Source organism: Drosophila yakuba, chromosome X, assembly GCF_016746365.2.
Source record: "Drosophila yakuba strain Tai18E2 chromosome X, Prin_Dyak_Tai18E2_2.1, whole genome shotgun sequence".
NCBI lineage: Eukaryota > Metazoa > Arthropoda > Insecta > Diptera > Drosophilidae > Drosophila > Drosophila yakuba.
In genome coordinates this window covers 6,823,998-6,844,083 of record NC_052526.2, presented here as the reverse complement: position 1 = coordinate 6,844,083, position 20,086 = coordinate 6,823,998, and the positions used below count along the sequence as shown (strand labels likewise).

At 40.1% G+C, this 20,086-nt stretch overlaps 1 protein-coding gene across 1 annotated transcript; it reads right to left on the bottom strand.

The window, feature by feature from the left end:
- Positions 1 to 208: 208 nt before the first annotated feature.
- Positions 209 to 19,848, bottom strand: LOC6524507 (probable serine/threonine-protein kinase DDB_G0278845). Its single transcript, XM_002100328.4, has 4 exons — positions 19,445 to 19,848; positions 1,277 to 2,331; positions 1,090 to 1,215; positions 209 to 1,030 (listed from the first exon to the last, which is right to left on the bottom strand). The coding sequence occupies exons 1-4, from the start codon at positions 19,463 to 19,465 to the stop codon at positions 796 to 798; spliced, it is 1,437 nt and encodes a 478-aa protein (XP_002100364.1). The 5' UTR covers positions 19,466 to 19,848; the 3' UTR covers positions 209 to 795.
- Between the last annotated feature and the right edge of the window lie 238 nt (positions 19,849 to 20,086).

Below are 20,086 nucleotides of genomic sequence, written 5' to 3'. Positions count from 1 at the left end.
TACTTTTAGGTCTGTGGATGATGATGATGAACAACCGGCTTACTCTAACCGAAACTTGTACTCCAAACTAGAGGCGCTCTCTATCTACGGCACCCTAATATCTGATTAATTCAATTAGTACAGAGCGAATACGTAACAAGAACTTAACAAACAGAAACCGTAACAACAAACGAAAGAAACGAAATGTATTGAATAAAAATAAATATGATAAATTTCCAAAAACTATTATCAGTCTCATTATTGCAGTGCTTTGCATATTTTTGGGCTTAACCATCTGGTTTTGGATTAAACATGGTCTTAATAGTTTTTGTTTATTTTTTTGTATTTTTTTTTTAAATCGTTTTTTAAATTGGTTTCGTACATATAGTATTTTGTTTACATATTTTCATATATGGTATATATAAAGTTGATTTGTAATAAATTATAAGCAAGTCGACTGTACTCGCACTGGAAACAAGAAGAATTATATATATACAATAGAGTTCTCGAACAGTTCACGTACACATTACAAATTACACATATAAATCGCTTTAAGTACAGGCAATTCAATTTCGTTATAATTTCAATTCCCATTAATTGGCATTAAGATTAATTCGTTGATAAGCAGCTTTCGCAGGTGAAGAGGGCGAAGAAGGCGGAGGACCTGGACGTGGACGTGGACTCGTAGAAGTGGGAGGATCAAGAGTGTGTTAGTGTGGACACTATATTAATAATTTGGTCTGCTCTGCACCAGATCGTTGGTGTGTATGTTTTTGTATTTCATCATCATTTTTGTTTTGTCACGACCCACATTCTTTAGATGATCGCCTCGACCGTTCCCACCTCGGCGTTCTTTTTGATCAGGCTCTCCCACTGGGCGATGAGTCCACGCGATGAGGGCGCCTCCTCGGGCGTCAGATCGCAGAGCTGGGCCAGCGACATGGCCGGACGCATTCCGTTGCCATTACCATTGCTGATGCCATTTGATATGTAGGCGGCTGCGTTCAGACTGCGATTACCCAATGGCTTGTGCACGATGTCCTGCTCGTTTCTGTAAGGAATACACGATTTAAATCTCTCTCTTTCAGGTGTTAACTTTGGTATGCTCACCCATTCCTATCGAGTTCCTGTGTGGACTGGGCATTGCGCAGTTTTCCGGGCCCGTAGCAGTGCTCCACCTCGGAGTCCTCATCATCATCGTCATCTACATCAGCCTCATCATCTGTGCTGAGTTGCCTGCAATAGAAACACAAACATTCAGTTGATGTCCACAGGTCGTATGTGTAATAACACTCACAGCTTGTCCAGCGAGGCCTTCAGTGTGTTCTGCCTGTTGATCTTGCGCAGACGCTTCAACTCCGATTCGCGTGACTTCAGGTCCTGCAGCTCGCGCTGGATCTTCTGCTCAACGGGGACATAGCCACGTCGCAGGGGCCTGCCCTCCGAGTCCCGTTCGATGCCTGCCGACGAAAGGGTCACCGATGACGAGTTGATGCCCCCCGTTGAGCCGCCAGACTCCAGGAATGCCATTGCTGTGCGGGTGTTCAGCTTGAGGGTGTTGTTGTTGTTGTTGCTGTTGTTAATATTGCTGCTGATATTATTGATCTGGCCATTGGCATTCAAGGTGCCATTGGCATTGACAGCGCCCAGGGATAGGGTCATTGGAGAGGCAGCCGGCAGGGGACTGGTGTTGCCCAACTTGCCATGCGAAGCAATGAAGCGCTGCATCACACCCTTGGTGGCGGCGCCACCGAAGGCAAACTGCCGCTTCTGGGGCAGACCACTCAGCTGGGGCGTGGATATGGTGCGGGTGATCAGCTTCTGCTGTGGCGGTTCAGGGGTCAAATTGTAGCAGTTGGGTCCAATGTAGCGCTGCTCCTGACGCGTCACCAGGGTCAGTTTCAGTGGCTGCTGCTTGGCCACGTTCGTGGTGATCCCAGTGATGAGGGTGTTGCTCTGCGAGGAGGCCGAAATGCCCGAGTCATCCGAGTGCTGGCCATCGAGACTCTCCTCCTTAGCGCTGTTCACGCTGGAGGCCAGCGATGGTGTGTTGGACAGCTCGTCGATGGGCAGCAGGAGCGAGGTGGTCTGCACGGCCGCCGGTTGGGCGGTGACCAGCATGCCCTGATCCTGATCCGGATCCTGCTGCTGTTCCTGGCTTTCAACCAGATCGTGCTCGTCATCCGGCTGCAGTTTTGGCTCAAAGTTACCATTAACCGTGTATGTCTCGAAATCCGGCGAAGCGGAAGTGATCGTGGCGCTGGACGAAAGAGTGGCCAGCTGGCGGTACTCCTCCTCGCGCCGCACCACCTCCTTGATCTCCTCCTGAATGCGTGTCAGGGGATCGATTTTCTGCGAGCACAAAGAGCACAAGAAATGGGTTAAATACAGGTCCTTGTCTCCTTTTAAGAGCATAAGAAAGTATGCACTGAAAGAATGCTGTCTAACTGCAAGAACTTCTGCCTTTATGCCAATCTCAGTCACCAAAACCTTTGTGATTTTCAGGCGATTGACTGAATAAAGAAGAAACATGGTCTAATTTTATGCAGAGTGCAGTTGGTAACCCAAGGCGGTGGAAGTGATCGAATTACCCTGCGAAGTTCAGACTTCTAAGTTGAATGTAATCGAATATGCCGCAAAACCGAGTGCCATTCACTTTCGATCCGCTTCAAATCGAAAGAGTTGCAAGCCGCATTACAACAAAGAAACCGAAAACAAAAAAAGAGAAGAAATACACAAGATACACCCGCATCCGTGGATTGCATCTTTGAGCGAAATCGGAGGAGACAAATCCGCTGTTTGCATAATCCGATTGGCTTCGATCGTGCTGCCCAAATGATCCGCCTAAAACCACACACGTCGTGTGGTTCCGTGTGTTACAGAGTGGTTCAGGGTGGCCCACAGTAATGTAGAGTGGCCCACAGTTCAGAGTGGTTCAGAGTGGACCCAAGCGTAACCTAAGCCGATTATTGTGCGTGACATCGACAACAAAGTTGGGTGGTTTGGTGATTCCTCTACGGTTCGTTGACTATTTTGTATCGCGGTTTTTGAATCGGTGTTTTTTTTCATTTTTGTATAAAATATGCGAAACTATGACAAAACAAGCCATAGAGAGTAAAAGTGTTTGGCAGTCTCACTTTCAGCGAGACTTTATTATATTCTGCATACAAACATAAGTAAGATATTTAGGTTGATAATTTGTAGTGGCAAGCTATTTCCTTTGAATTAATAACCAAACTTATAGCAAAGGCACATTAATTTTTTTTCGGGTTTTTGAAATTATATCGTATTCGTTGAATTTTATTTTAATTATAAATTGTGACTCACAGCGCACCCTAAACATATTTTTTAACTATTATTATGGTGTAATGCAAATATCACATGTTTGATGATTACACACTTACGAATTACCCCTTTGAAATGTATAACATGGAAAAATTTTGCCTAAGATAAGCATTAAATGTGTTCATACAATTGTTTTCGATGGTATGAACTCAGAAGTATTTTTGCCTTTATAGTAGTTAAACAAATAATAGAAAAAGTAACCAACCTAGTAAAATGTAAATATGGGAAAATTTTGTGTAAGATAAGATATAAAATGCTGGTGTGTTCATTCGATTGTGTTCGATGTTAGGAAATTTCAAATATTCCAACATTGATAATTGTTACAAACTATATATGAATTGCGCAGTGTTTTTCATTATGCAATAAACATTGAAACTGTGTACACGCATGTCAATTTAAAATAAAAGTTTTCTTCAGATTTTTCCGCCTGCTTTTCTCAGACGTCAGACTCTTTGCGGAATAAGAACATTCCCACAGCAATCAGCATCTATTTGATGGCTAAATACTTCCCCTGCAGTCAGACTTGAAGCACTTACAGGGCCTCCACCTTATCCGCCTCATATACATATGCATATTACTTCATTTTCCGGGGAAAAGGGAGGTTTATTTTCAGGAAAAGGGGGACTCAAGTGGGGGTTGTTCGGGGGCAGATGATGGGGCAGCTTTTTCGGGTCACCGCATTGCCATTTGGGGGCATTTAGGGTCTTTGGGGTCTGTGACACCGCCATGTGGGTGCTCCCATTGATTGTTGATGTTGTGGTTGCTGTTGCAGGTGTGTTGCCTTGCTGCTGTTGCGTTGTTGCAATGTTGCTGCTGCTTTTGCTGCAGTTGCTGCTGTCGGCAGTCGAGTGTCGTCAGTTGGCTTCCGCATCGTTGTCACATTAGAAAGTGCCAGTCTTTCGGAGTCGCCAAGTACTCGCCATTAGCGAATGCGGCATTTATGCTTCATTTTTTGTATGCTTTTCCTCACTGTATTGTCTTGTTTTGTTTGGTCTAAGTCGCCAAATAAAAAAAAAGAAATATATATATGTATGTATATATTGTGTCGCAGTATGAAAAAATCACTGTCCGTGGCTGTTGCCGCCCATAACTCATCGATTCGATGCAGATTTTCACTCAATTGTTTGGGCTAGGCACCCAAAACGACAACAAATCGCATCAAAATGTGCGTTTAACGACGTCGTTTTCACTTACTTCAAAACAAAAATAAGCTGGTTGAAAACCACAGCGCGGAAAAACTGGCAACGCAAATCGAAGTAAGAAATACTCTAAAGTTCACAATAATCTATTCACACGTACAGCTCTTGCTCAAAATAAAATGTTGTATAAATCTGCAATATCCCTGTATGTTAACCAATTTTTTTGTTTAGTTTTGGGTCAGGTAACTTAATATCGTAAGTACTTCCCTTAACGGTACATATTAGTTTGTACACAAAAAGTAACGTGATGCCGAGGGTTCAAAGTTTAATTAAAAAAGAAACAAGCCCATGGGAAGCGCTTCCTGCGGTGGCTTCTTTCCTTTCCTTTCTTTGTTGCATGTTGTATGTAAAAAGAAAGGGTATAGCTATGCACAAAAAAAAAAAAAGAAGTTGTACGATACTTCCGTTTTCTGCTACTTGTTGCTGCCGTCCAAGTGCAATGACAGCGGCAACTTTTGGCGGCAGCTGCCTAAAGTCAAGTTGACAGCTGCTCCTCGACCGGCTGTCACTTTTGGCGCGCGTTTTTCCAGTAAATTTACCGCAAGGGGGAAATGCAAATGCAAATGCAACTGCAACTGCAACGGCAAATGCGAATGCGAATGGCATGCGGCTCTTGTCCAAGTTTGAACCCATTTGCATGCCACATTCGTTGGGGTCAAACGCCCAATGGGTCGCGTGAACAGGCAGCCAGCTGAAAAACAGCAAAAAGCAGGCAACAAGCAAATAAGCCAAAGACTTGGGCGCAATTTGTTGCTGCTGTTGCTGCCGCAGTGTTGCTGCCACGACAAGATCGGCCAACAATAAGATCGGCAACCAGGCAGAAAGCAAATTGGCAAGAGGGGGAACAACACAAAACATGAGTAACGAAAAGCGAAACAAATAAGAACAAGCTGCCGATGATGGAGACTGCAAAGTACCCATTACTAAAACCAATTAAAATAAATTATACTCATACTTATTTACAAAAAAAACTTCTGAGTTCTTGACTAATATTGAGTAATTTATTAAAAATAAATATAGTATGCAGTTTCGAACAGAATGAGCAATACAATTAACATAAGTGAACTAGAAAGTTTCTAAAGATTGAATTATTTACTGCACCTTTGACTTGGGCAACCTCGGAATGGGAAATCAATTAGCTTATGGATAAGGAAAATGGTATACCCAAATCGGTGGCATTAGTGGGTACGAACAGCAGAGGAGAAGAAACAAGAGAAGAAACGTAAAAACAGCGGGAGAACGTGACAAGAAACGTGACCGTGACTGTGGCTCTTTCTCCGCGTCCCCCACTTTCCCTCTCCCTCTTACCAAATCGCGCTATCTCTGTCTGGCAACTGATCCACTTCGGGCAATAACACAGCGACACTGAGACAAATTAAGGGGACGTTCTTTACAATATTTAAAAAAATGGTAAAATGTGAAATTAACCAATTTGTTGTTCTTTAAGTAAATTTTCTCTTCGAATTTCAGATAAGTAAAGATCAAGTTACAAGATGCTCGTACATTTTTCTTGCAGTGTAATCTTCGCTGCTCTGCTTGGGCTGCTGCGACGCTGACGTCGTTTCCAGGCGAGCGATCAGCATTAGCATAACGATCATCATTATCGTCATCATCGCCTTCGTGATCATCGCGTACAACACTCGTATTTGGGGCAATTCATTTAGCGTTTTCCTCAGTGACCGCCGCATATGCAGCTGAAGCGTGCAAAAAAAATATTGTACAACTCAACAAAGAAGAAGCGAACGCAACAAAAACCAAACTAAAGGTACAAAAAAAATAAGCAAACCAAAACAATACATTGAATATGCAAACGAAGGGCGGTACTTAACACTTTTTTGCCATTTTAAAACAAAAGACGCAGAGGGAAAATCGCAAGATGCCAAAAAACAGATTGTGTTCATATCCTGTGCTTAGAATAAACTAATTTATGACTTTGTGATAGGATCAGCTTAAAACCAAAGACTACAAAAACTGTGCTGCTTTTTAAACTACAAACTTATCAGCATTACATGATTCATAAGTTGACTAATTTGCTTACTACTAAATTCCTAAAAGCTTACAAGCAGCATTCTTAGCTTTAATATAAATTAGCAATACCACATTTGAAATTAGTTTTTAAGTTGTTTCATTTCCCTGCATTTTCTACCTCGACTCAAAAACCTTCAGAATTACTTCAGCTCAAGCTATTACAATTGATACAAACTCCCAGGAAATTACTATTATTGCCTTTAAATCGGCACCATATCATCTTTAATCTAATCTAAATTTCTGTTTTCAGATACGTATATGCAGCCATAGACCTTCAGTTCCCACGAATGCATGCTTTTGTACCTCCCATCGTAGGTATTTGCCAATGCCATTATCTTTTTGCCCAACTGAAAACTGCAAATGAACATTGCTCTGGCTGAACGAGCTTTAGCCACGATCCGATCGACCCAGTTTCGACTTACCTATAGCAAATCGTGATCCACACACTATATATTTTGGTCTAGAGGGGAAAAGAAGAGATAAGCAAAGTTACGAAGATAATCGCCAAGGGAAATAATCTAAGGCGGATGCACTTGGAGCATGTGTCAATTATGACGCCATATCATTAGCATTACCAATGCCATTAAGAATGGACCGTTACTGCGATGGCTGGTCATTAGATTTCTGGATTTGCCATGCCACAGAAGAAAATGTTGGCCAAAAAGCCAAAAAGCCAGAAAGGCAACAGAAAAAACTCAACCAAAATACCAAGAGACCACTCAAAATGATGGCCAGAGTCACGTCCCCAGCTTTGGGCGCTCCATTAGCAAAACTAAAAAAACAAATTGGTCAACAACGCGAAAACAGGCCAAAATAGATGGCCAAAAATGGTAGAAAAGGGGCACAGGATTGTGGGTGGGATTGTTGGGAAATGGGGCCAAAGAGATATTGGCTTTTTGCGCAATTCACGGGCAAATGTATATAGTTCGTGTTGCTTTTCATTCGAACCTTATCTCATACGATGGGTAGGTAGGTAGGTTCCTATAAAACGCTCCTACACACATGTGTGTTAACCAAAATGAATTTGGCGATAACCGAATGGATGGATGGGTGGGGGGGGGCGTGAAATGAAACGGGCGAGTGCTGATAAAGAAAAGCCCATCGATTCGATCGTTGTTTTTTCCCCAGCTGCTCCAGGTTTTTCAGCTTTTTAGCCAACAATGCGTGACCTGGCCAAATCAGGGGCTCGAACTGAAGTTTGCTTTTTCAATTCCGTCTCGTTACATTCGGCGGCTTGATTGCGGATTGTTTGGCCATTAATTTGGCTTCGGTTGTCGGTCTTGGTCAACTTTTTATTGGCCCCGGACAGTTAGTTAGTTAGTCGGTCATTAAATTAAGTGCCTGGCTGATGGCAGGCAGAGCACTCAGCTCTAAAGATAGACACGCCGGATGATTCAGTCAACTGCACAAAAAAAACCAAGTGTTATCTTGGGCGAAACTAGAGCTCTAAGCTCTACGCAAACAAATTGATTTAACGTCAAGGGAACATTGAGCAAAGTTCAATTCTGTTATTATTTTATTATAAACTAAAAGTATGCATACATAGCTCATAGCTTGATTGGCCAAAATACTGTATTATTTAACAAAGAAATTGCCAATAATTATTCAGAGCAAAAAGGTGCAACATCTGGCATTTCAAGCCAACTTCCCATGGTAAAATGTGGCCTGGCCACTCAACCGGCGCACCAAATATGCGATCCGCACCACATTGCGCCGCAAAAAGGAAAAATGCCATAACAATAGGGCATAAAAGCCGATAAAACAAAAAGCCAAACAAATAATGAAACAAAAACCAAATTATGTCATACGAATGCAGACTAGAGCGGAGCTGCATGCCGATGACCAGACCCACAAAACGTGCCCGGCATATCTTACTAAATAATATAATAATATGGTAAAGTGGCGGAGCATTATGTCATCTGTCCACTGCGAAATGCGAAGGCAGCAGCTGCACATCTTCCCAAAGAAAAAGTGGCCAAGTGGCAGCTGCTTTGGGCCATTGACACGCGGTGTGGCAAATAAAATAGGCGCCACAAGCGTGGAAATAAACTGCTGAACTGTTGAGAACTGTTGAAAAGTGTGTGGAATTAAAGAACAAGCCATGTAGACACATGTATGTGCAGCTGAAAGTGCAGCAAACAGTTGCGTGTTGAACTTGGGGCGCTCCACGAAGCACGTAAAAGATGCAGGGCACACTGAGAGAAAAACCTAACGGAATATATGCACTATTATGGTTTAAGGTGTTCAGTATCATTTTGTCTGTTCTTTTGGCCAGATCAGATCGCTGGGGTGCACATATCATATCAGGGCCTTTGTAATTGCCATGTCTTTTGATGGCTGCTGTAAATTGAAACTGTGTTTCATATTGTGTCGCTGGCTGATTGAAATATGTACCTCAAGTACCAAGACAATGGCAAATATTTGCGAAACACTTTGTCGGTGAGCCAAGACGACGACAACCGCAAGATTCTTCTACGGATGGGGACAAACAGACGCGATTCAGATACAAGATACACGGGCAAAGTTAATTGACTTGCTTTGTTCGCTTTCGAGCTATTTGCTCTGTATTTTTTTAGTATTATTATTTGTTTTTACTCTTGTTGTTTTTTTCTCGTTTTTTTTTTTATTTTTTGGCCAACCTGGAAACGGAACAAACAGAGATCGATGGGGTAACTACGTAGTGCCAAGAGCAGCAGTGACAGGCGGGAATTACCTCAGTTGTTTGGGTTGATTAAAAGCGAAACCATTTCACTGACTGCCTTGAGAAAGTGCCCAACACCTAAGACGTGACAATGGCCCGCGTTTACTGAACGGTTTGGCTCATTTTCCCGCCCAGACAGTTGACCGTTAAGCATTTGAAACCAAACCCCACCCACCCGATGAAAAGCACATACCATCCTATCTATGTAAGTCCACACCCACTGGAGCTGAACTTGAGCCAAACTGAATGGGCACGGTTTTCTTTTTCCCCTGCTTATTTTTTATTATATTTTCGTTTTTGTGAATGAAATGCGCCCGTCCATTGTCCGCATTTATGACATTTAGCAGCCGCTTAGCCAACGAACGGTAAACGGTTTGGATGCTAACTGCACTTTATAAGCGTCATATTTTGTCCGTTTGTCTGTTTGTCCGTTTGTCCGTTTGTCTATCTGTCCGTTGTCCGTCAGTTGGCATGGATCGTAAAAATTATCATTATCATTATCGTCGCTGGGTTATTCCTATATTTTTGTCCAACTCCCCTAACACCTTGCATTCCATTTTCATAATTTTTTTGCTTTTTTTTGTTTGTTATGTTTTGTGAAAGGTTGTGCATACTTATTAAGACCATGTGCTATGGAAATGTTTAGCGGTTGCCTTTCACCAACTTTTCCGGGTTTTCCAGGCTAACAGTTATTGCACTTCCTAGAATTTTCGAGATAGTGCAAATAGATAAGTCTGGTGGACATTGACTAGCAGCAAATCAATGACAAGGTGAAGCCATTGATAATGGTTTTAAATCATTTCTAAATACCTACAGCAAAATAGATTAATGCAGTATTATACTCAATAAAACTTTGTTAAACTTTCTTGATGAAAATTCTTGGTAAAGCTCCAACTATTTTTCGTGAAAATGTATATAAAATGTAAAATGTAAAAGTTTTTTTCCCAACAAACTCAGTCAAGAAACTGGGTCAAAAGAGACGTAAACCGCCAACACCTTCACAAAATTCGCCAGCGAAAACAAAACCGAGTGTTGAAACAATAACAATATCTGTCTCTAATTTAGTTAAATGTACTTATAACAAGCATAACAAATGTGGGAATGTCTTTCCCACGCCTTTGGAACAAAGTGAAGTTGAAGTTGGATACGTCGTTTTCTGAGTTTTAGACTTGGAGAGACAATTGCCAAATCATGTCAGAGATAAATTACGCGAAAGGCAGAAATCTCCAATGCATATGCAAAGTTAGTGACTCTTTTTATGTTTATACACATTTATATGTATGTACATATATGCTCCACTCGGAATGGATGGGGGCCAACTGTCTCCGCTGGCTTATTTATGTTACTATGTCTGTGTGACAGCCGATGTCGACGATACTTAGTGGTGATGGCGATGGTAATGCGTCGACCGTTAAACACCCGACCATTGTTAAGCAAATGCAAAATACAACACCGGACACTGGACAGTGGCATTTGAGACATTCGAGGCATTTTGCAGAAGCAGGTGGCAGCGGAAATACCCGCACTGTGGAAATGGCTTCATTACGGGAAGGCGGTCATAAACTCGATGGCACGAGACCTGCAACTTTTCAGCGATTTCAGATTGCAGCTTATGCAATCCACGGGGGCAACATATGCAAAGAGTTTCTTTCATTTTATAGAGCAATACTAAATAGCTCGATGCAATATATTGATAAAAGTAGATAGTACCACAAAAATGAAGTAATTGCCAAGATGATGGGTGCTATCAACCAATCTGATTCTACTAAATATAGATACTGTTCCAATGTTTCTTGAGCAACATTTGGGGAAGCACTCGGGCCGGTAAAATACTCTTTGCTGCTGCAGTGAATGAGTCACCTGACCATTTATAATTGGCAACGGCATTTTCAATTACTTTCGGCCAAAGTATCTTATCTGGTTTCCTTTGCTCCAGTTGCCGACATTCCCCACTTGTTTTTCGTTTGTTTAGCACCACCAACACCACCAACACCACCACCAGCACAACCCACTGGAGCACTCGAACAGCACCACCAGCAGAATAAGCACCACCATGTAGTGTGTACTCTGTGTTTTTTTACAACAGCTTGCTGCAATATTATCAGCAGATGACTTAAATTAGGAGCTCAGAGTTTGGCGCCCCTTGCAGGTGTCTATATACCATATTTACACCATGGACTTGCGAATGTATGCAGCAAAGTTACGTCTGATACGCCTTATCAGCTATCATTTCGTTATCGATATATACATATTAACAGTCAAGTTCAGTTAACAAAATTGAGTCATCAGTGCTGGAATTTTTTTCAAACTCCCGAGATATACCTTCTTGGTGATTGTTGTAAGGAACGGCAGGTTGGTACGATATCACTGCTATAATTAATAGGTAATAAATCTGGGCCGTTTTTTATTTTTAAGTCTAGGTAGAATTCTCTCTTTGGGGAATAAGATTACTTTGGCAATAGAACTCTTCGATTAGATAAAGTCGCTGATTTCTTTCACATAAACCAGTTGTTATAAATATTTGTTATTTTTCCCTTTACTTGCCCTGTGCACCTAAATAATATTTAAATAGGAGTAGCAATAACTGTGTGTCTTTCATTTTAGTTTAGTGGCCTCCCAAAATATTATATACAACATTTCCGGCTAATGGCTCTTATCAAGCGTCACTTAATGCCAGCCATATGCTAATTAGCCCCCAGCCCACAGCCCCGCCCACCAATTTGTGTATATAACACCTTGACATTGATGAATTGCAAATGTTGGAAACGTTGGCAGACTTTCGTTGTGAAACTTCCATGGTATAGGCACTGAAATCGTTCTTATCGTAGATATATATTGTTGATAATGATGCTTATCATTCAATGTTAGCCGCAAGTCAATAGAACCTTGACTTATATAGCAGAGCCTACAATATCCAACCATATACCATACCATCCGTCGAAGTTTGCAATTGAACTTATGGTTGCGAGCCGAGACAATTGCATTTGCACTTTGGTACCATCAATTTGGCGACTCTCACGCCATGCCATATAGAAACCATAGCGTACCATAATATTCCATACTATACCGTTCCAATAATAATTGAAATTGGAGAAAGTACAGTCACGGCCCATTGTTTAGTTGGTTTTTTCAGACGGCTGTTGATGGTGGAAATTGCGACACGCTTTTGCCAACGTCTGCCATTGACACTTGCTTCTCTCGCTTTCATTCAAATTTTTGCAGTCAAAAGCCAATAGAAATAAAAGTAAAGTCACAAAACAGTGTTGTGTGAAACGAAAGATCCAATGCCATACCATACCATACCATACCATCCTCATCCGATCCCATCGTCCAACCAACCGAAGTGCAATCCAACATGGCAAAAATGTAAAGTAGCACAAAATGTTAGTAAGTCGAGCAAACAAAATCCATCGCGAGGGGGTCTCCCACTCCATTATAAATCATAATACACCGTCTCATATACTATACTATACCATATACGTATCATACGTATCCATCATAATGCAAACGCCCACCCAGGCGATCCGACATGCAATCGAAAGCGGCTCTTCTGGCGGCAATCTAATTGATATTTCTACTGGCTGACTGGCATTTACATGGCTCGATTTTCAGAGGCCTGTGAAAAAGTGTTGGGCTAATTGAAAGAGAGAGTGCGCACATCGGTGCCAATGGGTTAAGGTTGCCATGCAAATCGCAGTGCCGAAACAAAAACAATAAAAATTGTGGTAGGTCACCGAGTTCTCCTTTTTTTTAGAGGACGGGGGCTTATTTTATCAATACACCCAGACAATGGGGCAAAGGAAAGTGTTTTGTTTCTTTTTGGTTTTCGGTTTTTCGGTTTGGCATGGGAGCGCCAGTTATGAGTAAAATGCCTGGGAAGTCGACACATTGAACCTTTGGTTGGGCGAAAGTTTTCCAATAATTTCCATGACGTGCCATGGCAAAACAATATGTCGTATTTTTATCTTTGCCAGTATGATTTAAAGTCGTCAGAAGTCGTGGGATAGTGGGGATTTGATATTGATAACACATGATTGAAGGTTGATCATTTCTTTCAAATAAATGATCTTATTTCAAATGTCCCTTGTTGTTATCAGGAGTTGTAAACATAACTCAAACACCTTCCTGTTTGTGAGACCTCCCTACTTCCCACCAGAAACTCCGTTTTATCTTGGCCAACAAGGCCATCTCCAGCTGACATTTCTCACACTGACAAAGCCTTTTCATCTCCCCGAAAGCAATTAATAACATTTTTTTTCAGATTTTTTGATAAAAAATAATCCGTTTTTTTTCGATAGCAGTGAAAATATTTGTCCAAAAGTGGAATGGCATACCTCGTTGAATTCGTAATAAAATTCCCTATCGATCCATGTACATACATGGAAATTCTAAATTTTTGACATTTTTCGCAAATTTTGATGATGGTACCCCTTATCGAAAATGCAAAAAATTGTCAAATTTTTTTTTTTCCAATAACGAAAAAGAAGGGATGGACATAGTTAGCTATGTTTATTAGCAGCACAAAACAGTCTTTATTTTAACTGTGCGTACTTTTTTGGCCAAGTTATGGCGAAAACGCCAATTGAAAATGTCCGATTTTTTTTCAAATTTTTTTTTTGATTTTTTGATAAAAAATAATCCGTTTTTTTTCGATAGCAACAAAAATAGTTGTCCAAAAGTGGAATGCCATATCTCGTTAAATTCGTAACAAAATTCCCTATCGATCCATGTACATACATAGAAATGCTAAATTTTTTGCAATTTTTCGCAAATTTTGATAATAGTTCCCCTTATCGAAAATGCAAAAAATTGCTACATTTTTTTTCCCAATAACGAAAAAGTAGGAATGCACATAGTTAACTATGTTCATTGGCAGCAAAAGCTGTGCGTCCATTTTTGGCCAAGTTATGGCGAAAACGCCGATGAAAAATGTCAGATTTTTTGCATAAAATGCAAGTTATAAACATGTGTACCTTTGCATACGCATGACATCTGCCTCAATGAACTTGCATCTTTGCCAAGTTCCTTCTTCCGCCGCGGAACAACAATTCTGTGCAACTGGAAAAACAATAAGCGGGAAAATGGAAGAACGAAAAAAGGTCAGGCTGTGCTGAAGAGGAAAAAAAAACTTTCTAGAAAAAGAAAATATAAAATCTCATTATTTCTCCTGCACGTTCTTCTTCGATGACTTGTGCAGAGGATGGAGTGAGTTAATTCCGAGTTGATTTGAGAAAACAACTTTCAAAGCGAAACGATCATGAGAAAAGAATGGAATATATCTGGAGACTAGCAATGCATCTTTCATCATCTGGTCATCGATTTCCGTCGCCACACGTTGAAAAATACATATTACTATAGGGAAAAATGTTGGAAAATTAGTCCTAAGCTATTTAAGAGGCGATAAGCTAAAAAAATATGTGATGTAAGCACACCCTTGAATGTTTTCCTTTCTCAAACGCTCTAATTTTGTAAAAGCATTTTCACAGAGCATTTCAAATTTCCCTTAAAATCTAGGGAATGTCCTATTTTTTCTTACTGTACACTGAAAACTGATAATTTTCTCGTGCCATGACGGAAAATCAATTTTGGCTAATCGATGATCGTGGATCAGTAGTGAGTCGGTGCAAAATTACAGCCAATGACATCGAATCAATTCGATATCGAAGGTATCCGTGGTACAATCAATTGATTTACTAATTGCGAACAATTTAATAGCAATTATGTGTTATGTTCGGCTGCAATCGGGAAAATCTTGTATCTGTTGTATGAGTGAGATAATCGATGACTTGCGATGACTTCTTTCACTTTGATTGACACGGTTTTTGGGTTATGGTTTATACGTATATATATGCATGGTATATGGCTAATTGATTTCTGACCACGTCAAGTTGAGTCGAAGTTATAAAATCGACTTGCGGCCGGCAATTATATCAGCCGGCCAACGGTAAACGAGCTGCGATCGATCAATTAAGAAACGCGCTATATATTGCTATCTATATATATATATATATATGTATATTATGTATGTGGTACAAGTATTAGGTTTGGGTTATGGGTTTGCTGTGGCTTGGTTTCATTTTGTCCGCTTCGGATTGCCGCATAAAATGTAGTTCAAATCACTTTCGAAAATAGAGCTGAATATAGAGATACATATATAAAGGAAAACATTGCATTGTGTTGTATTGTGTTGTGTGGGGCAGTTAAAAATGCTTGCCACAGTCCTAACGGTCATCGCATTCACATTCACTTTTCATTGAAAAACCGGGAAAGAAACAGAAACAGAAACTGAAACAGCCTTAAACACATTTGAATTTCTAATCGGCCGACGACGAAATGTTTTATGTGCGTCTTATTACTATTATTATTCAGATTGGGGCTTATTCGATTTCGTAATCGCAGACCATTTCGCTTTTACACCTCGCCATCTCCACATTATTCCAATTTCATTTGTTACCAAAAATAATACATATGTGTAAAAGTCTCGGTCTGGGTCTTTGGCTTTTAAGTTCATTGCCAGAACTGAAAAAAAAAAGAAAAAAAAATGGTTTTCTGTTTCGTTGTCGGTGAAATTTATGATGCATAATATTTGTTTTATTTGCCATTGTTTGTGGTCGGTCATAGGCAGCCCCGTTGCACTCTCGTCATCTCGAAATGATTTGAACGCCAAGATGCAATTGAAAGTTCCCAGAAAAAAACTATGCGAGTTCTCAGAAGGCTTACGAAACTTTGGGGATTTACCAAATGCTTGGAGCGTTTAAATTCAATTTATGAGCATTTTTTTGAGGTAATCTAATATGGGGATTGTCAGCCGAAAGGAGTTTTTGGGTCATTTTTCAAAGCGTTTTATGTTCTTAGTTTATGGTTCATCTTTTTGATAGATAATACCCTAAAATATACAAATGATGGATATTCCTAGCATGTTGAATCGTTAATTAATCACTATGCTGAGACGCTTTTTATGACCTAAAATGATTGATCTTTTGTAACCAAATTTAAGATACTAGATATCATTAAAACGAAATCAAATCCGCGTTTTTATAGAACCTTTAAAAATACTATGAAATATAAGAATATACCTGCTTAAATTCACATTTATAAAGCTACAGATAAGTACTATAAATGAAGTGAAAATCATTGATTTGGCTAAGCTCCATTTCCAGATTAGCTTAAGATCTAGTTTAGCTTAGCCGCCCATAATTAGTGGTTAATTAACTTGTCCGATTGTGTAGGATTCTCGGCACCTGAGATCTGAGATACATTTGCTTCGCTTCGTTTTCCATATCTTCGCTTTGGATACGTTCAACTGCTCCAGTTTTCGAGATAATATCTCTCATCTTTTCGGTTTGAGTGCTTCAATAATAACTGTTGTTTTTGGGATTTTCTCTGTTTGTGTTTGTTTTTGTTTCCCCCTCATCTTGAGATTGCCAGAGGTCAGGAGTCGTTGAACCCAGACATTGACCTCCACCTTCTCCACCTCCGCCCCTTTGGCGATCGACACACGACAAGTTTCGAGTTTTGTTTTATTTTATTTCATTTTTTTCTGAAAGTTTTCTTTTTTTTTGTATTTAGCGTACTTTGCGTTTGCCGTTTGCGTTTTTCATTTGAGCCTGACTTTGGCTTTGGGCCATCGTCTCCCACCTCCAAAAAAAAAAACAGAAAAATAAAAAGGTAACTTTAGGCTATCCCCTCTTTTATCTGACCATCTGCGTTTATGTGTAATTACATCGGTCTCTTGGGAGACTCCAAGATTTGTGTTTTGAAGTTTTTGAGAGATTCTTTGGATTTTATTCCGATACGCCTTTTGGCTTTTGTCCACTAGACAACGTTTTCTTCTAGCCACTTTGGATAATTTTGGAAAGAGCAGTTAGCCCATCATCTTTTCTACTTGAATCATTATGTTTACGTTTTTTCGACTTGGGTAATTTCCATTTTCTATTACAAGCTAAACATTAAACATTCATTAGGCATTTATCAAAGAGTTTGCTGTCAGGATCTCACGGTTTTTTCGTTGTTTGGCTGACCGGTTTTCGGGCATTTTTACTTTCAATTGGCAAACGGGAAAAATCGACGTGAAAATCTTACTACCGCCGTCTGCGTCCGCAATGCGCAAAAAAAGCGAAATTTTAATAGACCAGCAACGACCAGAAATGATGCATCAAATTCTAACCGGTTTTTGGGGTTTTTCTTCTACTTTTATTGGGAAAAAGTTTTGTTTTTTGAAGAAGAAGAAGAAAATGGGGGAAAAACAAATGGAGATGTTCAGGCCAAAGGTAATAATTAGGAAATAAATTGGTAAAGATGGAGTAAACAAGTTTGTTCACATCTACATTTTTGAATATATTTACAATTTAAGTAAAGATCAATTATAACAAGGTTTGAGTATTTTTTGGGTAATATTTCTTTTCTAAATTGTTAAAATGTCTCGGCTTCGGTCGTTCTTAACTGAACTTTCGATAGTAAAGATGCAAATGTGCTTGTAAAAGTTTGCCGAGTGTAGCGAAGTTAATCAGGAATTGGAGTCTTCATTTCACGGATTTCAGACTTCTGCTCAAACGGACTGGTGATCGAGTGCCGATCTTCAGCTTGGCCTGAATCGCATCCGTCGGTTTGATGGAGATCCTCGAGCTCAATCCGCTGCCATGGCCAATCAGCCAGTCTCAATCACTTGACCATGGAGCCCCCACTGCCCCCCCTTGAGCGACCGCCCCCTCTCCACCATCACGATCATTTGTCGACATGTCCATTGCGATTCTCGAGGCATTTTATTTGGGTCATGGACAGTCATCTGGCTCGATGGTCCCCTCTGCGATGTCTTGTGTCTACAGGTTTTTCGACTTTTACTTGCAACTGGCATTGGCCAGGCCGAAAAAGGCATTTTTCTGGCTCTGCGGTTCCGTGTTTCATCTCGTTTAGGTTTTCAATAAGAAACAGTCATTTTTTCGGGGGGTTCTGGGCTGTTGAGTAAGCTGCTTAAACAGCTGTTATGGCATTTCTTAAAGTTAATCATATTTTTTGACAGGTTTTCATATTACAAACATCAAGTATTTATAGACCTTAAAGTATTTTAGATACGTAATAATTGCATATGGGAAGATTTCGAGTAGAAAGCTACTAACTAATAAGTTTTTAAGTTTATTATAATTTTTTAAATTGCTACTAGAATGTTTTTTTCTTTTAAGATTTTATCTTCATTTTTTGTGTGCCATGATGTGGATGATTTTTGAAAGAGATTTCTTATCGAAAATGACATTTGTGGCACACTTTTGGACTTAAGGCCTGAATTCTCCGTCTTCGCAAGAGGTGCGAAAGAGAGGGAACCAAAGAGAAAGAGAGCAGCACAGAGAGAAGGAGAGTACCGCGAGAATTGTAGACCAAAACAATGGCGATCACAAATTTCACAGCTCTTACCATGACTTTGGTTTTGGGCCCCCAAGAAAAACAAAGATCAAGACGGGTCCAAAAATATATATTAAACACAATAAAAGAGCGTGGCCAACTGTGCAAATAAAGCGCCAGCCACAATAACAACAATGGGGGACATACACACACATGCACACCTGTGGGCAACAGAAGAAGAAGAAAACCAACAACAAAAAACCAAAAAAAAAAAAAAAAAAAGAACAACATGTAAATGAAAAACCAAACAAAACCATTTTACAATTGTGGCCAAGGCATTGTTGTTGTTGTTCGGTGTTTTTTTTTCTGCGGAAAGTCGGGAAAATCAGTCAATGGAACGTCACGGCAGAGCAGCGACAGAGGCGCCGGCAGCGACGCCAGCAGAAGCAGCGCAGCATCGGGGGCGTACTAAGTTCAATGGAATACAGGAGAATGCAGGGAAGCGAAGGAGATGAAGAAATGGGAGGAGAATGGATTGCAAAAAAAAATAAGGGGAAATACAAGAACAACTTCAAAAGTTGCTAAATTAATGTAATTATCTAATGTTTTTTCAAACTTTTTAGAATATATTTTTTTTCTCCAGTTTTAACTAATTTAGAACATACTCTTAGTCGCCTGAAACTCGAATTAATGCATCTGAAATTATCTTATAGTTTCTATTTCATTTGCATTCTCTGCTAGAGTTCTAGGTTTGAACATATTTATTCAATAAATAAAAAATAGTATTATCTTTTTAGCCAAGTTAGAATCAAAAAATATATATTAGCTTACTGCTAAGATTTATATGTTTACTTACCTCTTCAACTTTCTGCTGCATTTTGACGAGTAGTTTTACTTTGCTGTTTTAGCAAAAATGCTCCTTTCAACACTTAACAGAACAAAATTTATAAAAAAAAGAAACGAAAGTAAATGTTTCAATTGGAAAACATTCACTACAACGTCTATTTAAAATTGCACTTCCAGTGTTTCTTGCAGAATTTCTCCTTTTTCTTGTTTTCTCTTGTTTATCGGCGGTTGCGCGCGCGCAAAGAGTGCAGCGAAGAAAGGAAACAACCAAACAAACAGACGAATGAATGGGGAGTTGAAGTACGCGCGAAGAATCGTAGAACTGTTGAATCGTGGAGAATCGCAGACTTGGAGAAACGACCAGCACGCAGAGCAATCGAAAACACAACTGGCGGCCAAAATGAAACGAGGAATGTGTGGAGTGCATGGAGCAGCCGACGATAACACAAACACAGCGGCAAAGCTTCGCGAGCAATCGATAAGCCTATCGAATATACCGAAACGGAGTTGGTATTTTCCAGGGATGGCGACTATGCCACTAACAAGCTAAATTAAGCTAACGTATTTGATATTTGTATATTTTACTATAAATCGGAGTGATTTCTTGAATTACTTCGTTTGAAAACAAATCATCAATTATGGCAATAAGCGA